At 53.5% G+C, this 23,673-nt stretch overlaps 1 protein-coding gene across 1 annotated transcript; it reads left to right on the forward strand.

Moving 5' to 3' along the window:
- The first annotated feature begins 644 nt into the window (after positions 1-644).
- TFAP2E (transcription factor AP-2 epsilon) lies at positions 645-22,069 on the forward strand. Its single transcript, XM_021554796.2, has 7 exons — positions 645-672; positions 781-1,227; positions 1,534-1,585; positions 17,015-17,243; positions 17,451-17,569; positions 20,564-20,705; positions 21,249-22,069. The coding sequence occupies exons 1-7, from the start codon at positions 646-648 to the stop codon at positions 21,535-21,537; spliced, it is 1,305 nt and encodes a 434-aa protein (XP_021410471.1). The 5' UTR covers position 645; the 3' UTR covers positions 21,538-22,069.
- Positions 22,070-23,673: the final 1,604 nt, after the last annotated feature.

The raw sequence follows: 23,673 nt of genomic DNA on the forward strand, positions 1-23,673 counted from the left end.
CCGGGAGAAGCCCCGAGCTCTGCCGGCAGGACCGGCCCCGGGCCCCGCTCCTGCCGCGCTCTCGGGAGGTCGCAGCTGCCGCCGGGGCCCTCGCAGCTCCCGGAGGGGCCCCGCACCCGGCTCGGGCTAATAAAGTCAAACCGTAGAGCATCCCCGCGGCCCCACAGCCCGCCCGCACTCTTGGGCTCTCCCGACCCTCGGGGCTCGCTCCCCGGTGCGGCCCGGGGCGCTCCGCGGCAGGACTCTCAGGCGGCGCGGCCCGGGGCAGGGGACCCGGGGTGGCACCGGGGGAGGGTGTGCTGTACCGGACAGGGCAGCGCAGGTAGCACCAGCCCCGCTCCCAGGGGGCGGCGGGTGCCCCTCGCCCCCCGCCCCGGCCGCCTCCCGCCGCCGTCCCGCCGCGCCCGTTGTCGGGAGCCGTCGGGGCCCCGCGGGAGCGGGAGGCGCGTCCCCGTCCCCGCGCTCTGACGCGCGCTCCCGGGGCGGCGGGCGCGCCCCCGCCGCTATAACTGGCGTGCATGGAGTCGGGGCCGGCGCAGAGGAGCGGGCGGGCGATGGGAGACGCCGCTCCGGCGGGATAGAGGGGCGGAGACGGGGGCACCCCCGGGGCCCGGCCCGCCCGGGGCTTGCCGCGGGCCCGCACCGATGCTTGTGCACAGCTACCCGGGCATGGTGAGTGCGGGACGAGCACGGGTGGGACGGGACGGGACGGGACGGGGGGTCGGGGTATGGGGCCTGGGGTCCGTGCCCGCCTCACCGCCGCTGTTTTCGCCGCCGCAGGACCGCGCTGAGGGGCTGCCCGGGGCGCCGGCCGGGGCCCGCCTGCCGCAGCTGCCCTCGCTCAACCAGGCGCCCTACGGCTCGGCGCCGCCGCTCTGCCACACGCCCGCCGCCGACTTCCAGCCGCCCTACTTCCCCCCGCCGTACCCGCAGCCGCCGCTGCCCTACCCACAGGGCCAGGAGCCCGCTTACCCTCACCTGGCGGACCCGTACGCGGCGCTCAGCCCGCTGCACCAGCACCAGCAGCCGGCCTGGCCCCCGCAGCGCGGCCGGCAGGACGAGCCGGGGCTGCTCTCGCAGACCCACCGCGCCCTGGGGCTCGACCCTCGCCGCGAGTACCCCGCCGTGCCCCGCCTGCTCCACGGGCTGCCCGACGGCGGCCACGGCCTCGCCGACGGCCCGCTGGGCCTCCACGGCCTCGGCCACCACGGCCTCGAGGACATCCAGGTACGGGGGGACGGCGGGAGCACCGGGAGGGTGCCCGGGGTGGGTTGGTTGCGCGGGGACGGGGCCAGATCCCTCTGCCCGTGCGACCGGGGACTCCAGGCCGGGACGAGTCGGGCCCCTCGGCGTCCGTACCCCCGGGCAAGCAGAAACATCGGGCCGGGGATTTCCATGCTGGGGCTCGTTCGTGCCCTCAGAATTCCTTCTGGCCGGGGGCAGCGGGGGGATCGGGCCGCGGCCGCGCCGTCCCCGCGTCGCGAGCAGCCGGTGCCCGGAGCCGGCTGACGGCTCTTCCCTCGGTGCTTTCAGGCCGTGGACGACGGCGGGATGAACCTGCTCGATCAGTCCGTGATCAAGAAAGGTAAGAAAAGCGCGGCGGCTCAGCGGAAAGCGGCACCGGACCAGGCCCCGTTCCTGCCCTCGGGGCTCCCCAGCGTCGGGTCCCCCCGCGTCCGCCCTCCCGCGGGGCTGTCCCCCGCCCGTCGGGAAGGGCTCGCTGCTGTCCCTGGAGAGACTAAAACGAAAGCGGCGGGTCCCGGCGGGCCAGCGCGCCCACCCGCCCCCGGCCCGCTGCTCTCCCTCGGGCGGGACCGCGGCCGCCGCTCCTTCCCGGTACCGAAGGGCCCGGACGGGCGGACCCTGCTGTCGGGGAGCCCCGGGGCCCACCCCGCCGGCGGCCGCGTACGGTTTGCGTGGAAAGCCCGGGGATGCCCCGGCGGCGCTCGGCGGCAGCTCCCGGTGCTCCCGGTCCCTCCGCCCCCCGATCGGAGCCCCTTGCCCGGCGGTGGGGAAGGCAGCATGGGCCGCGAACCGCTCCACATCGCCCCGGACCGCGGCGGATCGGGCCCGTTCGGCGGGACTGGTACCGAGGTGGGGGACGCGTTTAACGGAGACGAGAAGCGGCGCGGCTTCGGGGCCGGTGCTGCCCGTCCTTGCAGCCCCATCTCGGCAAAACCCGGGTCTGCGGAGACCCAGCTCTGCCGCTCCAGAACCACGGCTCCGCTCCGGGACCGGAGGGGAGGAGCAGCCTTCCCCTCCGGGGCTGGGAACGGGGCTGCGGGCAGAGGTCCCGCTCGACCCCCGGGGTCTCCCGCGTCCGGTTCTTCCCCGCACGCTGACCAGTCCCCCACATCCCAAGGAACCTGAGGGTAGAACAGCTCAGCTCCCTAAAATATATCTGTACGAAATCTTCCGCCGGGGCGTTGCGAGAGTGAGGAGAGGGGCCCGGAACGTCCAGCGCGGTGCTCGGGGCGATCTCTACTCTGGAATATTCCAGCACTGCTCTTGGCTCCTTCCCGCGATTTTTTACAGAAATACGTGGATGGGAAGTTCGCCTTTAACCGCCGACCCCCGTGCGAAGGGAACCTCAGCCACCGGCACGGCTCGGTAACGTGGGCCGGTGGGTGCTACGGCCCCGCGGTCCCGGTGCTGGTCCGGGCCGTAGCCGATCCCCGGTACCTGCACGAAAAGCCTCCCGATCGTGCGGTTCTTCCCCAGCTGCCATCGGTGGTTTCAGGGGGGAGCGGCGCTCCTGGTGCGCCGCAGCCCCTTTCCCTAGAAAAAGCTGCTCTAGGAACACGCGGCTGCCAGCGGGACATTAATGACCCGCATTAATTGAGCTTTAATCAGAGCGCTGGAGAGGCGTTTCATTAAATATCCGGGAGTGAGGAATGGTTGCAAGAAGCTGAGGGGTGCATAAACCGGCACCGACCGCGGCGTGGGCCGGGCAGGAGCACCCCGGAACGCTCGGGAAACACTCCACAGTGGGAATATTTGTCTGGAAGTTCAGTTGGAGTTATAGTGTTCATTGGGGTTTCCCCCCTCCTTTTTCCAAAAGTGCCATTACTAGAATTTTTTGTCTCCTCTCGGGAGGATTTGTCGTTGTTTAGTGCCTGGTTTTTTGCTCTTGGAGATTCTCTAGTCCTCTAGTATTGGAAAGAAAAAAAAAAAAAAAAGAAAGGAAAAATAAAATTAAAATATCGCCGGCTGAAGGCAGGAACGGTGCAAAAAGCTCGACCGCAGCCCCTGTGCTCAAGGACACTCGTTCTTCCACGCCCGTTCATGTTTGGGTATTTTTAAATTTTTAAAATATTAATATATTTTTACCGTCCCTCTTTTTGCCTTATTTTTTATTATTTTAATTTTCTTCTATTATTATTCCTGTGTTTGGTGAGCGAAGCTCCGAATTTGCTGGAGAAATCGATAAATCCAGAGCCAAGAGCGTGTTTGTGGGGATACTTGGGCAGCCACACCGGGAGCGGCGGGACGGCACCGGGGGCTCCGTACCGGCACCGCTCCGTCACCCCACCCCGCTGTCGGGGATCGGGCCAACGGGGACCGGAGCCGATGGCCACGCTCCCCTTTCCCTGCCCCTGGAAGCTCCCAAACCGGCGAGTTCAGCTCTAAAGAAATCAGAGGAATTATGGAAGCCGCAGCCGGGAATCCCTCTGCCCTGCACACGGCCCGGGGAATAAATTCCTTTACATTCGGCTTTATTTAATTTTTTCGAATGTATAAAATGTGGTCGTTCTCACTCTGCTGGCTCTGTCAACTTTGAGCTGTGTTCTGGAGCTCCAGCGGGGCCAGAGCCGAGCCCGGGACCCTGCGGGTGAATGACACCCCAGGAAAAATAAAATCAAATTAAAGCCATCTGAGGCAGCTCCCGGCGGGTCCCGGGCAGAAGGTGCCGGAGGGAGCGGCTGGGCAGCAGGGCTCGAGGATCCCCTCTCTGAAGGGAGCGAGGGTAAACCTTAAAAGCGCAATTTTGTCCTAAATCGCACCGAGATCCTAAATACCGATTAATCCCGGAATTCCTGACGGAATGGCCGTCGGACAGAAACCTGATAGAAATCTTTGCGTGTGGAAACAGATTTATCTCGCCTAATTAGTTACCGAGATACTGTTGTCCTGCTTCAACAAAATATTAATTACCTGCCCCAATTCCCCAGATCTCCCTTTTAACTCCCGTCCTTGGAGTCGCATTTAGTCCCCGGGCAGCAAGAGCCCGGAACGGGAGGGGAGAGCCCGCGGCCCCGCGCTGTCCCCGCAGCCGCTCCCCTCCGGTATCCCGGGGTTTCGGGGCCACCCCGCGGCAGGGGGGTCACTGCCGATGTCCCCCGGCACGGACGGGCCCCGGCGCGGGGGAGATGCTGCCCGGAGCCTCGGAGCGCTATGTGGGAGCATCCCTGACTGCGTGTTTGTTTTCCCTCCTTTTCCTTCTTAAATAAACTTCCAGCCGTTAATATAATTCCAGGGGTTTTGCGGGAATCTCGGGGACGCGGTGTATTGCCACTCTCCCCTCTCCCAGCGTTTGCTCCGGCCCTTTGGCTGCAGGTAACCCCGAATGAAACAAGGAAGGAAAAGCGGGGATTCGCCCCGGGACCCCCGTCCCGCAGTGCCGGCGGTGGCTGCGCCGTGCCCGCATCGCGCCGGGGGAGCCGGGTCCCGGCGGCGGGTGCAGCCCGGGGAGGCAGATCCCGGCTGGAAACGCGTTCAAATCCCCGTTTCCACCGCTGCCCTCGGGACTGGCTCTGGTTCGTTGTCGCCGTGGTGATCCCCCAGGGCTGGAGGCGCCGGGTGATGAGGGGTACAGAGAAATCCCCGGTGAGGGGGTTCAGTTTGGTTGTGGCGTGCGGTGTGCGAGCTGGGGTTTCACTTGGAGCAGGGAGAGATGTGATGGCTCTGAAAAACGGAGGATGAGTTTTTCCCCCGTGCTGTCATGACAAATGTGGTGGTAGATTTAGTCTGGGAATTAAATGGATAAAACCTTGGATAGGGCAGCAGAGCATTTAAGAATATCTTGTACACCCATTTGTTCATTCTCTCATTTTTTTCAGAAGTATTTCAGAAATAGTTTTCTTTGCCTTCTTTTGTTGTTGTTTTGTTTGTGGTTTGGTTTATTATTATAATTATAATTATTAATTTTACTTTCCCTTCCAAGCATTTATATAAGACCAGGAAGATATTAGACTGGGAAACATTAAAATTAGCTCTGAAAAAGTTTAGTTGGGGCTATTGCAGCTCAGGAATTTTCTTCTCCGCTCACCTGCTGCCCTGATGTTTAGCTGCCCAGGTCACCTACCGAGGTCTGGCTGTGAGACCCCCCTAGACATAAAACTGGGGACTCAGCAAGTCCCGAGCTCCTCGTGCAGGGTGCGACCTTCTGGTTATGAAATCAAGCTTTGGGTCGTTGTGCTCAGTAGCAAAAAATCCCGCAGCTTGGTTGTAAAATAAGGAGGGGTTTTATTGCTTTCACATCCTTTTGGGATCAGCAGAAAGCTTCTGGGAGAGCCTTTTTATTACAAAGGAAAATACAAATCTCTTTCCCTGGCACCTGGGGACACGCTGGGATGTGGGAGCAGCCCGGGGTCCTGCTGGCGGTGGGCAGGAGGGAGCTGGGGCCCTGTGGCAGCGGGAGCAGGGTGAGCCATAGGGGTGCACCCGCTCGCGGGCACAAGTTTTGGCTGTGGCATTTTACAACCTGGAGTAGAGACAGAGCAGGGTGTGACCAGCGTGGGCTCGCATTGGCACCCAGGCGCTCGCCGGGCTCCGTGCTGGGGCAGTGGGACCTGGTGCTGCCACTGTCCCTCATTTTTGTGGATCTGGTGCTGCCACTGTCCCTCATTTTTGTGGATCTGGTGCTGCACTGTCCCTCGTTTTTGTGGATCTGGTCCTGCCGCTGTCCCTCGTGTTTGTGGAGCTGGCTGCTCCCTCGTGTTTGTGACTTGTTCCACTTTCCACCCGAAGCTTTCGAGCTGCTCCGAGGAGCAGTGCTAGCGTTTCTGCTCAGGAATGTGGACCTGTTTGGCTGGATACTGGACAGACAGATGGAAAGCTGTGCTTCAGAGCCCACAGTCAGGAATATTGCAAGAAGTAGCTGTCACTACTAAGGAATGCGGCAGAGGAGGGAGATTAAGACCGAGATCCTTACATCCACTCACCACCGAAGGGGAGCTCCAAGTTTTGAAGCTTCTCAGCTTCTTCTCAAGCTGGTGGGACTGGGGCACTGGCATGAGGGCAGCATTGCCATTTCTCCTTTGTTTTGATGCAAGGAGGAATTGAGCTGTAAGAAACGGAAGAAGCCAGATGTGGCAGAGCAAAAAAAAAAAAAAAAAAAAAAAAAAAAAATCCTGAAAGAATGGTAGATTAGATAAACATCATTTCCTGTGACGAGCAAGGTAATAAATGAGGTCATCCTGTAAAACACCTGGGGCTGTGAAGACACAGCTTTTATAGGACTGTCCAGGGCCGTGGGTGGAGGTACTTGGCTTCCAGTCAGCTGCAGGGTGCTGGGCTTGCTGGGGAGCCCTCCCAGCTCTCTGCAGCTTCATCTGCAGCGCTAGATTGCCTGAGTAGGAAAAGGGGCTCACCCGGGACAAGCCGGGTCTTGACTGGAAGTTTTGCTGCCTTAGTGCCGCTCACGAATGCTTTAAAGTTTCGACAAGCCCTCGCACACACCGGGAGATCGAGCAGCGTGCCTCAAAACCCAGTCACACCTCCCGAGCCCGGCGCTTCTGCCTCGCGCGCACACGGCAGGAACACCTACTAATCAAACAGAGAAACTTAAAAGAAAGTTTTTACTCTGAACTGCATCCAGATCACCATTCCTCCATTAAAATTATATTTTTAATGTCCTATAATTGCACCGGGATAAGCCCAGGTGTGTGTTCATGTGAGATAACACACGCGGATACTGGTGAAGGCGCTGGGCTTTGTCTCAACCTCCCCAGTGCCTCCCAGGCATGTGTTATCTCCAAGTTTCATGTACCTTGTCATGACTTACTGTTTAATTAGATGTTTTCAAATGAATTTTTTTCTTTGTTTGAAATAAAGAGCAACTGTTAAAGGGTAGGTTCAGGAAAGCTGGCTTGGGTTGTATTTTGGCATGTGGCTTGAGCACCTCTGCTCTGGGGGGAGAACCTCAGGTGAGGCTTCCCCATGGACAGCCTCACCTGAGCGGCACAGACATGTTGGGCTTGCTCTGGAGCACCTTTCCCTTCATTTTGGAGACTGTTAGGTATTTTTGCAGTTTGGTGGCCACTGTCACATCACTACCTTGGCTCCCACAGGGGCTACTTCATCCACAGGTGAACCGGCAGCAGGACAGCCTTGGCCAGGTGACACCTGTGATGTTTGTCCCTGCAAAGGAAATGGTGCCAAGATCTTAATTTGTGTGACAGCACAGGTACCTGCCTCACTGGGGTCCATCAGGACACACAGACACAGGCAAGACCCACAGGGACCCATCAGTGTCACTCCAGCCCAGGGTCACACTAAACCTGCAGCACAGCAAAGGCAAACACAGACTATTCCTCCCAGTTTATTAATATTACAAGATATATGATCTCAGAAAAAAAAATGTTTGCAATCTCACTTAATTATTTGAAGAGCCTAAATGAGGTTCTCTGAAGTCCTAGACTAGCACTCTAACCACTAAACCATCCCACCCTTTCCTGTGTGATCCAGGGAATTACTCACTCTTTCTGTCCTTCCATTTGTTTGTTTATTTTAATTCTTAATGGAGGAACTAATTAGCAAATCTGGATGTGATGCTTGGAGCTGCTGCATGCTCAGCTCTCGTCTCCCTGGCCTGTCCCCAGCCCAGCTCTGCTGTGCCTGGGTATTGCCTTCCCTCTGGTGAGAAGCGTTGTGGTTTTGGGGGAAAGGGCAGAGAAGCACATGGGAGTGAGAGGGAATTGCTAGAAAAGAGCCCAGGGTACCCATTTCAATTATACAACCCCAAAACCCAGCACGGCAGGAGCATGGGGCTTGAAGCAGGACAAGGGGAGCTGGGAGCAGGTTCACCTTCATGGCTTTAAAATCCATCACAGTGTCTGCCGTGCGTGCTTGGGATTCCAGCCGGGCTGAGTCTCCCCACCCTCTATCTCAGGCATTTATCTGGCATCAGTCACCAGAGTGCTGAGGCGCCAGGGAGCGAGGGATTGGGTCAGGTCCTGTTCCCTCCGGACTGGTCAGACAGGTCCCAGGGAGCAAGTGGTGTCCCCAGGGCTCCCTGGGAGCCCCAAAGTGGCCACATGCACGGGAGAAAGCAGAGCCACCATCCCGGGCCTGGAGAGGTGCGAGCTGAGGATCTGACCCAGGCTGCTTAGGGAGGTTTCCAGCACAAGATCCCAGTTAGCAAGAGATGGGGTGACCATTGAAAAACCATCATCAGAGGGTTTGTCTCACCAATACACTGGTGTCAGCAACCCAGGGCATCTGAGCAAGGAAAAGGAAAAGCCTTTTTTGCTGTGGCAGTGGCTGAGCAGTGCCTGTCCCCAGAGCGATCCCTGGACAAGCCGGCAGCTCCGGAGGAGCCGCTGGACCGAGACATTCACGTTGCTGTGGTCAGACCCAGACTGAAACCCGCCAGCTCGGCGGGCTGGCAGCGAGCTCAGTATGAAGAGAAGATTTTTTTTCTATTATTATTCATGTCTAATCTTTGCTGGATGGTCTTTTGCCCTTCGACAACCTGAACAGAATTAACAAATGGACAGGAACATCGTAGTGGCTTCAGCGGGCTGGCAGCGAGCTCAGTATGAAGAGAATAATTTTTTTTCCATTATTATTCATGTCTAATATTTGCTGGATAGTCTTTTGCCCTTTAACAACCTAAACAGATTTAACAAATGGACAGGAACATTGCAGTGGCTTCCACAGGATCGGCCACCGCTCACCGCAGTGTCACAGCTTTGTCCTCCCCTTTTCGCTCATGGAGATCCCAGCCACACAAATTCAGGTGCACCTATAGGGAATACAGGGAAAATCTCCCCTGCATGTCATTGTGAAATGGATGAAATTGTTTAAACACATAAAGATCTCATAGACTGGCTGCCAAGGTGTTTGTGCTGCTAAAGGAGTAAACTTGGGGTGGTTGATGCTGCAGTGTGTGGGGCCAGGAGCACTCGCTGCAGCACAGCCAGGGGTGACACTGGATGGGAAACTTCCCTTGCTGTCAGCATGGAGCAGCATGGGTTTCCAATTCCTCTGCCTCTCCAGCCTCCCTTCTCTAAACCTGCTTGGTTTGTGCTGTGAAACATGAATTCTATACGGGCAGAATTTGAACTGAATTTTAAATCATTCTTCAGTAATTGAACTGAAAGTGAAACAGTTAATTTTCTAATGTAGATATGGAAGGACATAGCTGCAGAGTCAGAAAAAAAAATTTAGAATCAAGGGGGAGGGAAATAATGTGAATTACCAGACTAAACTGACTTCTCCAATGAAGTTGATGCATCGGGCAGCTTCCAACGAACAGTGCAGGAAATATCTCCGAACACTTTGTCTCTCAAAAGCAGAACCCAAATAATTTTCATTCATTCCCTTTAAAGGTTCAGACAACTGAATTTTATGGTTTAGGGGGACATTTTAATCACTGTTGTTTGGTGACTTCCAGTGAAGAGTTTCTGCAAGTTACTGCTCAGGCTGTGACATCAGGGCTCCCCAGACAGCAGAATCCACTCCATGAAATGAAGCATGGAAAGGAAACATGTGGGAACTCACCACAAATTCATTGTGAACAGTTTCCAAAAAACTGACAAACTATTCTGAACAGCAGCATATTTGAGGTCGAGTCATTCCTAAACGGTGAAGCAGAAAATGCATTAGCTGAAATTATCAATTGCAAAGCACTTTCTAGTCCTCTCCCCAAATCCTGCAGGAGCGCAGGAGGCTGAGTAAATTTTAATATTCTATCAGCTGGCCATTCCTATCAAAGCATGATGTACTCAGCAGGGACCATTCTTAACCAGGTCATTATACCCATGGATTTGGGGGAGTCTGAACCTTCCTGCCCTGTCAATCCATCCCAAAGCTTCCCAGGAGACACCTGCAGTGATGCATGGTTGGGACTTCACTGGGTCAAACAGAATGAAAAATGGAATTAATATCACATGGCAACTTCACATTTCTTTTCTAGCCTGATGAATGGATTTGCATGAGAAACAAAATGTTAAATACGGGAGTTTTGCATAGGCATGGGGCCTCTCCTGATTAGCTTTCTCATGGGAATAGATTGAAGTCCCCTGCTCTCCTCTGAGGGTCCGAGATTCATTTCCCTATCGAAGCTCAGCATCTCGAAAACCCACAGATAAAACCAAGATTCTTTCCATCCTTCCATTTGAAAAGGCCGATGATGGTGGTTCCTAGAGAGGCTCTTTGACAGGGGGACTTGGTTCAGGTTGTGCATTCGAGATAAAGAGAATACCTGTATAATCCCCTCTGGGAAGAGAGGATAATTACAGACTGCGCGTTTGAAATACAGCTGATGGCTCTGACCTCCTTCCCTGGACCATCAATAAATACCTCTCTGCTGAAACACCAGGAAATTGGTGCAGCTGAACTCTGCAGCACCTCCTCCCTGAAAAAGGGCTTTTAAAGGGATGGAAGGAGCAGCTGCCCCTGGCTCACACCCACATCCAGATATGTTTTAATATATGTATCTCCATCTTATAATTTACATCAGAGACATTCAAACGAAGCTTAGATGAGCTCACTGACAGCTCTTCCGGACGACAAGAGCAACCCCTCACCTCTGTGCAGCCCTTCCAGCAGGGGCTGCGCACAAACATCCATCCATCCATCCCCCCGAGCTCCGCCGGCCCGAGCGGCTCCGAGAGCGGGACCCCCGGCCCGGAGCAAACCGGGGGGCTTGGGGCTGTCACCGCTGCACCTGCAGAGCCGTGGCACCAAAACCTCGGCACCTGCGGCAGGTTTGGAGGGTGCGGGTGGCCCTTGCGGCTCTGCCCCGCAGCGATGCCCGAGGCAGCCGAGCCGAGCGGGGCGCGGCCCTGGGGAGGGACGGGGGGCTGAGGGGCTTTGGTGGGGGGCTGGAGACAGCGCTGGTGTGCCTGAAGATGAGCGATTGCTTTGTCCCAGGTTGTCTCCTAAGGCGATTCACTGCCACCTCTTTAAAATGCGATCTCAACGGTAGCGCACTCCCACTTTTAAAGGGATGTCGCAATAAAAGCTCCGATATCCAGGGATTCCGCCTTACCGAGGAAGAGAATTTACCTGCAGTGTGTCTGGGGAGAGAAGAAAACAGACTTGTAAGACGGGCAGCGATTTGCATGTTCCCTCTGGACCTGTTTTTCCCCTTACAGCACCCCGAGCTCCAGCTGAAAATGGAACAGAATAAATAACACCACGATAAGCAACTCAATTCCCAAGTACCACAAATTTTCCTGCTTGCAGATAATTTTGCAAGCAAGCAGCACATTTCTCCTATGGAAACGAGTCTGTACTTCGTATTTTTCTCTTTTTGTAGGCAAAGTTTCTTTTCCCTTAAACACAAAAGTCGATGGATTTCTGCCAGCCCTGAGCACGGACACCGGCTCCCGCAGCTCCCGGCAATCACGGCATCGAAGAGTGAGCCGGGCTGCAGCTGCACCTTTTTCACCGAATATTTACATTTCAAAGTGCCCATTTCCAGGAATCACAATGGTAATTTCACCCACAAACTTCGGTGAACAAATATGAGGAAGGAGAAGGAATGCAGGAGCTAAGGGATGGAGCATTCTCAGCCCGGACCGTGCGAGAGGATGAGGAAGCGGAGGCGCAGGGCTGCGGATCGGTTCGTGCTGGATTTCACCGGGAAAAAGCAAGAAATTCTCCAGGGTTTTCTAGGTGAAAGCCTTTGAAGAATGGGTTTGTTTTGCTCCTTCTTTTTACCTTAAACTTAAAAGCCAAAGGATCTACCTCTGCAAGCCAGAACAGAAGTGGCAGTAATTTTGTGCTTTCTTTTGGGACACTTTGAAGACATGAGGCTCCTTATTCCATTCGCTGGATTCACAGCTGAGTAATCCATTCAGTCGTGTTTATACCTTTCTCCCGGCTGTCCCCTAAAAAACCCTCAGGGAGACAAGGCTGTGGCATCCCATCCCATGGGCTGGAGGTATGGGACTCCTTTTGTTCATGGAATTGCTTTTCCATTGCCTGTCTGCTCCAAGGGGCATCATCCCATCCTGTGCTCAGGGGCTGGACCAACTATTTCTGGTGCATTCAACACCCAAGGACATCTACCCTGGAGAAATCTCCCACCAGAGATTACTTGGAAAGTTTTAATTTGGTATCATAACATCCCTCCCAGGTAGACATTATTATATTATTATCTGCAATTTGTTGCGGGAGACAGTCAAGCCCAAACTGGGATAGTGACTTATCCTGTGTCATAACACAATTTCATTCTGGCTGTGCCAGACACGAGGAGATAACCCCAGGCAGGCAGGGTGTTCTCCAGCTCAGGAAAGTCAAGGGATGAAACCCTTAGTGGTTTTGGACACCAGGACTTGTTTGAAATCACTCTCTGCATCAGGGTTTTTTGAGCTACAGCAAATGCACTTGTGGGGGTTCATCATCTGACAGTTACACCAAGACAAGCCAGAGCTGACTCAGCACAAAAGGCTCCTCTGATGGGAGATCACAAACCTCATGGTTCACAGGGAAGATGGAGAAATGTGTACTTGCTCCAAGCACAAGGGCAAGCAACTCACGTGGGAGTTTGGGTCTCTCCAGTGCTGCTCACACACACCTGGAATACGATGGATTGCAAGTGGCACCTGCCCTGTGAGGTTCAAGGCTGCAGTGAGAGGCTGAGTCTGATGGAAACACTTCCTGTGAGGTGTACAGAAAAAATAAGGATTGTTTCCCTTCCCACACTCAGCAAGATTCTGCTGTGAGCCTGTTACTGCCATGCTGCCCTTCTCCAAAGCACCCCAGCACCAGGAGCCAAGATGATGTGGTGACAAACAGCTCGATTTCACAGCTTCCTACAGAAAATCCAGAGCTATGAAAACAGGCTGTACATAATCAGCCTGCAGAACAGCACTTCCCAACACTTGGGCAGCAGCTGAAGCCTGGATTGCTTGGAAAGGCATTCCCACAGATTGGAATTGCACGCACACAGGTCATACCCATGTACCTGAGCTGTGGTAAATGATTAAACTTACACTGTGCCTCAATTTTCCCCAGCTGCACTAAGGAACTGGATTGAGTCAGGAGTGAGTTAATGGCTTTGGTGGCTGGTGCTCTACCAGCACTGGGCTGAGGATCAGCAATGTGTGAGGCCCTTTGAGGTCTGCCAGCATAATCTTATTCCAAAATCTGTTTTCCCTTTCAGATCTGACCCCTCTGACCTGTGCCAGTGCTTACCTGTGTCCAGCCCACCTGCAGCATCCCCAGGGCAGGTCAAAATGCTTCACAGGGGTTATATTTTTTGAAGTCTGCAGCCAAGCTCACCTGAATTTGCCGATTTAGAAGTAGCAAGATTAATCTAAATATACAACACTTCCATGGGAAAAACCCTCTCAGAAATGCCAGACACCTTAAGAAAAGAGCAAAAAAAAAATCTTTAGGAGGACAGGGTAAAGAAATTAAGCATCAGTAAGTAATAATTGATAAACAATAAGAACAGATAAGAAAGAGGACCTTGCACTCCCCAAGAGTGCTCTGAGCAGTTGTTAAAGGTCTGAGGTCTCCTTTTTCCCCTTTCTTTGGCTGAATCAACCCAAACTGTCATTTATAGTTTCCTGGGCTGAGCTGGGGTGACCCTGGGGTACCCCATCCCACTCACCAGGCAGGGCTGGAGGTGTGGTTGTTTGGGTACCAGTATCCAACCTTTCTCATCAGCCTTTGCAGCGCGTTGGCGTGTCACTGTGTGCACGAGCACCTCTGGGATGTGTTTCTGGGTTTCCGTGGTCAGGAGTGGGACCCGAGCTTGCCCAAGCTCCTGCCGGGAGAACGAGGGAGGGAGAGGAGGGTCACTGTGGGGAAGGTGATGTCCTGCCAAAAACGGGTGTCTCCTATGGCTGATCCCAGGACCTCAGGAGGGATGACGAGTGCAGTGACACGATGTGACATCCTGCATGGGTGTCTCTCAGGTCCTTTTTGTGCCTGGCTGCTCCCTCACTCAGGCAGTCCCCGGGGGCTGTTCAGAGCCTCAAACCTCACCGTGCAGACCCTGCCTCTGCTCCGAAGGGTCGCGGCTCTGCCGTAGCCGGGACGAGCCCGCGGCAGGAGGCTGCGGGAGCAGCAGGAGCGCTCCCGGCCGGGCTCCGGGGGTCGGCGCCGGGCGTGGGGCTCTCGCACCGCTCTCACGCTTCCTTCTTGTCTGCAGGCTGGCTCAGGTGCTCCGATCACCTGCTGCTTGCGGGAACAGGAAAGCAGCAACTGAAGATCGAGGGGGACTTTTGGTTTACTCAGATGGCAAGAGACAATTTTGGTTCCCCAAAAGCCAAGGAAACAAAGCTGTCAGGCTTTAATGGTAGCTTGTCTCCCTCCTGCAGCATGTTTATGGGCAAACAAGCTGCAGATCAGACCAGGCAAGCAGCAGCAGGTGAGGCTCAATAACAATAATTCGTGATTAATGGCGAATGTGGCTTTGTTTATTCTTGTTGTATTGAGGCAACGCTGTCTAATGGATGAAGCACTGCTGCAGGACTCCGGGGCCCTCTCAGCTCCCAGCGCTGCCGCCTCCTCCGTCCCTCCCTCACATCCCGTGTGCCCCGTGAGGACACGAGCTCTGCGTGACACAGCCACCCTGTCCCACACCTGCACGTGCCCAGAGTGACGGGGCTGTGGCCTTGGCTGAGGCTTCGAGGCAGAAGAGCAATGCCAAAATCCACGCTCAGTGCTGGTGCCTGCCTGGTTTGCTTGTGGCACAGAGCTGGGCTGACCCAGCTGTGCTGGGCTTTACCCTTCACAGCAGCCAGCTCCAGGGCACAGCTTTCCAGGGCTTTGTTTCTGACCGTAGCATCATTCCTAAAACCTCCAGTACGTGTTTCCCAAGTGTTGTGTCTCCATGTTGCCCATCAACATCATCCATGCCTCCCTGTCGCTGCCTGTGGGGCGACTGGCAAGCACAGACCCTTCTCCAGCCCCGTTCTCCACAGGCTCTGTGTTAAGCCACGCTGGTACCAGCTGGGTTTGCCTCCTCCCCTGACACCGTGCCCCATGGGTGTGTGGTGAGGCACGAGCCCTGTCCCTCTCCCTGCATGGCTCTGCTGTCCCTCGGGTGTGCGCAGGTCCCCGGCCACGCATGCGGCTTGAGCGCAGCCACGGCATGATCGCAGGCATGCACAGGTGGATCCAAATGTCATCCAGGTTGCAGAGTGGGTCAGTTCCACACAGCTCTTCCCACCATACCACAAGCAGCACCTGCTCCCCAGGGTGGGTTTGGTTTGGGGGTGACCCTTTCTGCAGCAGAACCCCATCGCTGGGACCCTGCAGGGCCCCACAGCTCAGCAGCACCGCACGGGTATTTGCAAACATGCTCTGAGTTTTGATTTTAAGGGATCCCCTAGAGACTAACCTAACCTGTTCTGGGACTGCAGAAGAAAGCTTTGAAGTTGCTCCTTCCTGGAAATACTTCTGGTTTCCTACGTCTCTCAGGGGGACGTTCCTGTGTTTGTGCTGTCCTGAACCAGCCTCAGTCATGGCAAACACTGACTGCAGCTGCCAGCTCCAGCAGGGCACTGGTGCTTCTCGCCCTTTGCTTCCTGACCTTGTGCAAGTTTTGTGCTGGGAGGAAACTCCATCTCCTTCAGCTCCTTTCCATTTATCCCTTAGTCTTAAAACATGAGTCATTTTTATGTAGCATGTGCTGATTTTTATTGCCATGCTAGCAAGTCGTGGAGCTGGATTTACAATATGCCGATTGTAAGCGCCCCCTCACAGGTCCAGAACATGCACCCTCCCTGGTTAATCCTGGGGCTTCTGTTTCATTTTGGGCACATGTATTTCCTTTATAAACCATGGCAGTCACTGCTGCGTTACTTGCAGGAGCCATCTGACTGTGAAACAGTCATTCCTGAGGAAGCAAAAAGAATGCCAGGGCAGAAATGATCTTTGGATTCTTTCAAAACCTGCTTTTTTCCCCCTGAGTTAAATTTATTATTAATTTCAGAGCACAAAAGCCAAAGAGATTTGGCACAAGTTTCATCCACAGTTTTAACTTATGAACCTTTATTGCATCTAGGAATGTTTCTTATGGAATGACAAATGGGAAAACCAAGCCCCTTTGCCCCAGTGTGGTGCTGTAGACCCAATGAGATGCTGCAGTTACCAGTGCCTGCCTAACCTTGTATTAATTGACTTTTGCCCATTAAGCAAAGGGAAGGTTGTGTGGACTAATTGGGCTTGATCTTCTCAAGCTTCCTTTAAGCCAAGGATGATGATAGTTTAGGGCTGTGGCTATTTGTGGGGTTAATCCCAGAGCTGAAGGCAAAGAAACTCTTTCCCCTGGTTCCTGTGGGCACATAATGGAAGCACAGCTCTCGGCCAGCCCAGCAGCTCCCGGGTTTGGAGCAGGGAGTGGAGGTGTTGGCTCAGGTGGTTGATCCTGCCTGGTGGATGCAGTGGGTGCTAGCACAGAGCTGGGCTGCAGCTGCAGTCCCTGGAGAGGATTGGCATCCTGGCCAGCGGGACAAGCCATGTTTTGCCTGGCCACCCACCTCCACAGAGCACCCAGAGGGGACAGGGAGGGCAGCTGGTCACAGGAGCAGCCAGCAACACTGTGGACAATCCTCAGTCTTCCAGGAGACCAGCCCAAACCTTGGCTTTAATTACAGCTGGGCTGGGAGGTGTGGGAACGCAGGCGAGGGCAGCGTCCAGGCTTCTTCCTTTCCTTTAACCTTTATTTAGTTTAGTTTCATCACCCCACCTCGCCTCTCTCATTGAGGAAAATAAGGAACTAATGAGACATCCCAGCAGCCGTGCTGCTGTCTGGGAGGGGCTGGAGAGCTGCCTGGAGAGTCTGGGTCCCTCAGCCTCTTCTCTCCCTCTTGCTTGTCTCCAGTGCCCATCCCCTCGAAGGCCAACGGCACCACCATCTCCACCCTGTCCATGAACAAGGACGGCCTGATCGGAGGGGTCACGAATCCCAACGAGGTTTTCTGCTCCGTGCCCGGCCGCCTCTCTCTCCTCAGCTCCACCTCCAAGTACAAGGTGACGGTCGGGGAGGTGCAGAGGAGGCTCTCACCCCCCGAGTGTCTCAACGCCTCTCTCCTCGGTGGGGTCCTCCGCAGGTAAGCTGCTCCAAAAGCCCCAGGATCTATCTTCAGCACCAGCTCAGATAAAGAGATGAGAAATTCTGGTGTGTGGTACATTAAGGAATAGTATTTTTATTGCTTTTTCTTCTTTCCTTTCAAATCTCAAAGTTTAAACTAGGATTATGGTTATTTTGACATGAATTACGTGGAAATTTATTTTCCCTCTTTGTTTTCTCTTTTTAGAGCCAAATCAAAAAATGGGGGTCGATGTTTAAGGGAAAGATTAGAGAAAATTGGACTAAATCTACCTGCAGGAAGGCGCAAAGCTGCCAACGTCACCCTGCTCACATCCCTTGTGGAAGGTAAGGGTCTCTCCTTGCTCCTATGGAGGGTGGAATGCCAAAACTTCCATCCCCTTAATTTCCAGCTTTCCACAAACCTGAACTCTTAAAATATAGAGTGGTCACCACTGAATGAGCATGGCAATATCCCCGTGTAAGTCTCCACACTGATTCAAGAATGTGACCTTTTAAATGAGCAGACTCTTGGGAAGGCAGAGGGCAGAATGCAAATGAAACCAAGACAGCAAATGTCCCAGAAAATGTCCAAGCATGGTTGGCCTGACTGCAGCAGGAGGTTGGAACTGCATGATCTTAAAGATCTCTTCCAACCCAAACCATTCTAGAACTCTATGCTTCCATGTCTGATTTCCAGAACTCAGCCATTTCTTTTGGATCAGATGTGGCCCATGGAAAAAGCCTCCTCATGGATGCCAAGCAGGACTGTGAGCATCCTTCTGGCTGGAGCTCAGGGTATCCCTCATGTCTTTGAACTGGTTTTAACAGTTGGGTCACAGAGACCAAACACAAAGAAAAATGAATAAAGCTGCCAAGAATTTCCCAGCTGCTCTGCAGCCCCGTGTGCCCACCTAAGGCACAGCTCAGGTGCTTCCAACCACACCACCCTTGGGCAGCATCCCAAGCTCAGGTCCATGTCACATCACCTATAAAGAAGGAAATGCCCCATATCCAAGTCCTTTCCTCCTCCAGGAAATGAGTGAGACACCAAGGAGATGTCAAACTGCTCCGAGGTTTTGCAGGTGGAGCTCAGGTGTGGAGCAGCCACCCTCAGAGCTATGGAAAAGGTGCTGCCCTGGCAGGCAGGGCCCTGCCCAGACATGTGAGGTGCCCCTGCCTAACTCAGTTTCTTCCTCCCCTCCTACTTCTCTCCACCATGGAAATGATGATGTTGCCTCTGCATCCTGGGAGAAAAGCACACGGGGATGCAAACAAATGGAATGACAGCTCTGCCTCCCTCTGAGCTCAGGAATCCATTGTGTCCCTGCCCAGCGCGGTGCAGGCAGCTGCCTTGGGATCCTGAATAGAAAATCATCTCCATTGTCGGCAGCAAATTAAATGACCCGCTTCATTAGGCGGAGGTTGTTACCCAGGGCAGTTGGTTCCTGCTGAATGAAAGGCTGATTTCCATGAAAAGAAAAGAAAGAAAAGAATGAAGGAAAGAAAGAAAGGAAGGAAGAAATGTACAGTTTGATTTCAAGTGGCTGCTGATGGTTTGGTTCCTGCCTCCCAGCTCATAGTAAATAGGAGTGGTGCCATCTGTGTTTGGTGGATATAATTTCCTCCTGCTTGTAAGCATGATGGAACCAGGGGATGTTTTACTCAGAGGAAGGTGGTGCTGGATTGTCACCACTCAGCACACACAAACTGGTTTGTGCTCCTCTGCCCCAAACACTCTCTTTCCTGAATATTTGCTGTCTTGGCTTAATTTGTTTTCTCCCCTCTGCCTTCCTGAGATCCAATTATTTAAAAGAGCCAATGGATGGAGTCTTGAGTGCTAATGAAATTATTTTTTCTTACACTGACCCACAGCCATTCATACAGATGGGGAGGATATTCCTGGAGCACCCAGGGAGCACCAGGTAGAAACAGCTCCCTTGGGAGTCCTCAACAAGTACACCAAGCACTTGACCTCTCTTGGGCAAGTGCTCCATGAGAGCACCTTCAGCCTGGACCCAGGGGAGCAGCAGGGCTGTATTTCCACTCCAGAAACATCCCTAAGCTCTTGGGAAGAGGTTTGCCCACAGCCAGGATCTTGGTGCCCCTCTGCTCACCATGGCCCTTTGTGCACCCTCCTGCAGCCTCTCCTCCTCAAGATCTGGCTCAATGTGTCTTTAACACTAAAGCCAAAGTGCCCTGTCCCTCCCTGCACCTCTCTAATCCAGCATTCAAATTGCCTTTAAAAACATTAAAATGTGCAGCCACTCACACACTCACGGAAGAAATAAATCCTGGCTCCAGCCCTGGCTCTGACATGAGGTCACTCAACTCTTTTTTATTATCCCAGTACCAGTTTTTCAGCAGTTGTTCCTTTCTGACAGTTCACACAAACAACTGCAATTCTGATTTTTTAGGTTTACCTTATTTGCTCTCTCTCAGGAGGAGGAGATGAAGTGGAAAGTACTGTTGTTATGTGGGAAGCAGAGACACTTCCCTGTAACAGACTGAGCTCCAGGAGCCGGGCAGGCTGGGATGGGATCTGGGTTAATGCTATTAGGATGGATGGCCTAATACGTGTGAGCAGCAGGGGGGCAAGGCAAATTAGCTCTGCCTGCCCAACCGGGATTTCGGGTGTTGGGCATGATCAATTGCCATCAGCTCTGATTATTTCCACGGGGACGCCTGGAGATGGATCAATTCCATCAATGGGTGGGCATTTCCACGGGGTGATGGATACGCTGCCTGCACGTCCAGCCCGAGGGCCCCCGGGCACTGTGGGGGATGTAACCCCCTTCCTCCTGCCCCTTCCTCCTGCCCTGCCTTGTCCAGCAGTCACGGGGCTGAGGTCACTCTGAAACATTCCCGTTTCCCTTTCAATCTCTTCTCAATTTGGAGAGGCCAAGCAGGAAATTTTGGAAGAAGTAGGGAAAGATGCAGCAGGGGATGTTCCCAAGTAAGAAATGCCTCTGCTATTCTTCCTTTAGCAGCAGGTGCCCAGAGTCACACCTCACCCTGCTCCACGGCCAGCACTGTCTTGATGTTCTTGTAAAATGTAGTAAAGGAAGGACCCAGCTGCTGTGCAGAGCTGGCACTGGCTTATTCGGCCTACACATACTGATTGCCTTACAGCTAAGAAGAAGAAACTCAGTGGCGTTTCTGCAGCAAGAGATGAAGGTGGGGAGCGCTCTTGGGTGGCCACTGAGACAGGGAAGGGCGCCAGTCCCACCAGGGCTGAGCTCCAACAGCGAGACAGCTGAAGCTCTTCAGAAGTTCCCAGTTCCCAGTTCCCTGTCCCACTGGTGTTGACACAGTGCTGATGTCCCTCTGTCCTGCCCGCAGGTGAAGCCATTCACCTGGCTCGGGATTTCGGCTACGTCTGTGAAACCGAGTTCCCGGCCAAGGCGGCGGCAGAGTACCTGTGCCGGCAGCACTCTGACCCCACGGAGCTCCACACCAGGAAAAACATGCTGCTGGCTACCAAGTGAGTACAGAGGGCAACGAGCCACTGGTGCATTCGGTATCTGCAGCTGGGAAGGCGGCGTTAGCCCCCAAACTTTGCTCTTCTGTGGGGAAGAGATGGGCTCACGCTGCAGGAAGGTGTCCAGCACGGGGGACAGCCTGCAGGGATTGAAGGGTTTGCTCCTGCATGGGAGAGGGTAACCCAGCCTGGGGGAGCGTTTTGGTACTGCCTCATGTGCCCTTTCAAAGCTGGAGCAGCTGCAGTGGCTCCAGTTCTGCACTCAGGGGCTTTCCCCAGGCTGGAGCCAAAAATCTCCCAGTGGGGCTGTTGAGGCAGGGAGCAGGAAAAGAACCCTGAAATAAACCCAGAGAAGTTGTGGATGCCCCACAATGGAAAGTATTTTATTCTAGGTTGGATGAAGTTCTGAGCAACCTGGTGCCCACGCCAGAGGGGTTGGAATTGGATGATTTTTAGATCCCTTCCAACCCCAACCGTTCTATGATTCTATGACTGTATCCTGCAGCTCTCCACGTGCATTATAGTGACCAAACCTCTCTCTTTCAGGCAAATTTGCAAGGAGTTTGCAGACCTGATAGCCCAGGATCGCTCTCCGCTGGGGAACAGCCGGCCCTCGCTCATCCTGGAGCCCGGAGTCCAGAGCTGTTTGACTCATTTCAGCCTGATAACCCACGGCTTCGGGGGCCCGGCCATCTGCGCCGCCCTCACCGCCTTCCAGAACTACCTGGTGGAGTCCCTCAAGGGGCTGGATAAAATATTCATGAACAGCACGGGGAACGGGCACACGGCCGGGGACTCCAAAGCGTCAGACAAAGAGGTGAAGCATCGGAAATAACAGCGTTGCCTCCCCCGGTGGGAGCTTCCCCGGGCACCAGCGGTGGCTCCAGGGGAAAAGGTGACCCAGAGCACTGTTTTCTGAACTGCTGAGCTTGAACGCGTGGGGAAACCCGTAAAGCAAACAAAGAAAAGACAGGAAAAAAGAAGACTTAAAGAATTTAAGAAGGAAACAGTGCTAATGAACGTAGTGACATTGAAAGAAGCCAGGCTGATGGCTTTGGGGTTTTGCCTTTTTTTTTTTTTTTGTTACGTGGATGCAGGAAGCCAAGTCATGTGCAATTTGATTTTATTTTGCTTTTTTAAAAATCCCATAGTGAAATCCTGACGTGCTCCAGGAATTTGTTCCAACTGAAAAACTGAGAGGAAAGAGTAGAAGGCTCATCAGTGTAAGACCCAGAGCAGGAGCAGCGAGGGCAGGGGGACGGAGCCCTGGCTCTACCTGGATTTATCTGCTGGTTTTGAGGCAAACACCCAGGAAACCTTCCCATTTCCCCACCCACAGCCCAGCCCCGACACCAGGCCAAGGAAAAGTGCTGGCAGAACTGCTGTGGATTTAAAGCAGGTCCAGGCTTTGTTTACAGCTTCAAACTGAGACTCACTGTGGATTTTCCTGTGGGCTGAGGAGCCCCAAGCCACGGCACGAGGGAGGAACAACCACACAGCCAACGGGTCCCAGGGCAGGATCGAGGGGAGTCCCCCTGACTGCTGCCCTCCTGGCTGGGGATAAGGCAGGTGAAGTTAAACCCAGGACTAAATAAAACTCCACAACCCACAGATAACAGCACACAACTTTCTAAAATTAGTAATAATAATAAATAAAGCACAAGGAGCAGAACTTGAACCAGGCCAAACGGAACTCTTCTAAATCTGTATATATTTATTTATGTGTAATTAAAATCTGAAAGTTTTAAAATGTCCAGTGCAAGTTATTTATATCAAATTGAGTTGGGTTTTTTGTTTTGCCTTTTTTTTTGTTTGTTTGATTGTTTGTTTTGGGTTGGGATTTTTTTCTTTTGAAAGATGAAAACCTTTGGATTTTCTGTCATTAGAAATGGGAATGAAGTTTTGGATCCACCAAATTGTAGCATGGACAAGCTAGGCTGTGATGGTGATGACTCTAGAAGTTCTGCAAGATTTTGTACTTGCTGTTGTTTCTCTTAATGCTGCAATAGATGTACAACACCCACACTACAATGTCATTCTCATTCTCTTAATAAACCTCTTTTTATTTGAAGAAAGCACCTCCATCGTCTTTGTGAGAAGGATCCTTCACCTCTACGATTGTATCTTAAAAGGGATTGTATAGTTTATTATATGGAAATTATATAAAATTGCATAGATTTAAGAAAGAATTCTCCAGTTTCATGGCTGGGGGTTGAGTGCTCGGGGGTGACAGGAGCTGGTGTTCCTGCCTGGTGTCCCCAGCCCTCGTGCTGAGCCAGCTGGCGCCAGTGGAGATGAATGAGTTTGCTGATGTTTCAGAAGTACTCAGGGTAGTCAAATCTAAACCTGTCTGTGAGGAGCTGGAGAAGGACCTCATGGTATTAGTGATAAAACAGAAGATAAACAGCCCCACTGATCCCCAGGCAATGAAGCTCCAAATTAGTTGTGTTCGTGGTGTCACCACAAGCAGGACTCCGCACCAGCACCTCGTGCTTCCAGAGTTTAGAAATAAACACAATGGGAATGGTCAGGAAAAGGATTAACAAAGCAAAAACCAGATTATGTATGCTAGCCCTGTATTGCTCTGTCCTGAATGGCACTTACAGATCTGGTAAAATCCAGCAAGTAAATCCATGGGGAACTCAGGTGGGAGCAATTCCCACACCAGGCAGGGCCAAGGGCTGGAGGCGCAGGAGGAAGAACATGAGCAGGATGTGACAGAGATGTGGAAAATTGTGGGATAAAAGAACACAAACAGGGAAATATGACACCAAACCAAGAGGCAGGACACTCATGACATGGTCAGGAAGCAGGCTTAAGTAAATCTTACATGCCTCAGGTAAGAAGCTGTGACTTTTCATGGGAACAGGTGTTAAAATGGCTTTTGACACAACAGAAGAGCGTGATTTCAGGGAGCCTCCTTGCTGCCTTCCCTACATATCATTGCTCCTCACAGAGGAGCAGCTGGAGG

Source organism: Lonchura striata, chromosome 26 (genome assembly GCF_046129695.1).
Source record: "Lonchura striata isolate bLonStr1 chromosome 26, bLonStr1.mat, whole genome shotgun sequence".
NCBI classification, from domain to species: Eukaryota; Metazoa; Chordata; class Aves; order Passeriformes; family Estrildidae; genus Lonchura; species Lonchura striata.

Bases quoted from the DNA above. Each gene is read 5' to 3' on its own strand.
- TFAP2E (XM_021554796.2), top strand. From the start codon at position 646: ATGCTTGTGCACAGCTACCCGGGCATG. The intron at 1,228-1,533 runs GTACGGGGGGAC...CGGTGCTTTCAG, and splicing joins ACGGCCTCGAGGACATCCAG to GCCGTGGACGACGGCGGGAT. The intron at 17,570-20,563 runs GTAAGGGTCTCT...TCCTGCCCGCAG, and splicing joins GCTCACATCCCTTGTGGAAG to GTGAAGCCATTCACCTGGCT.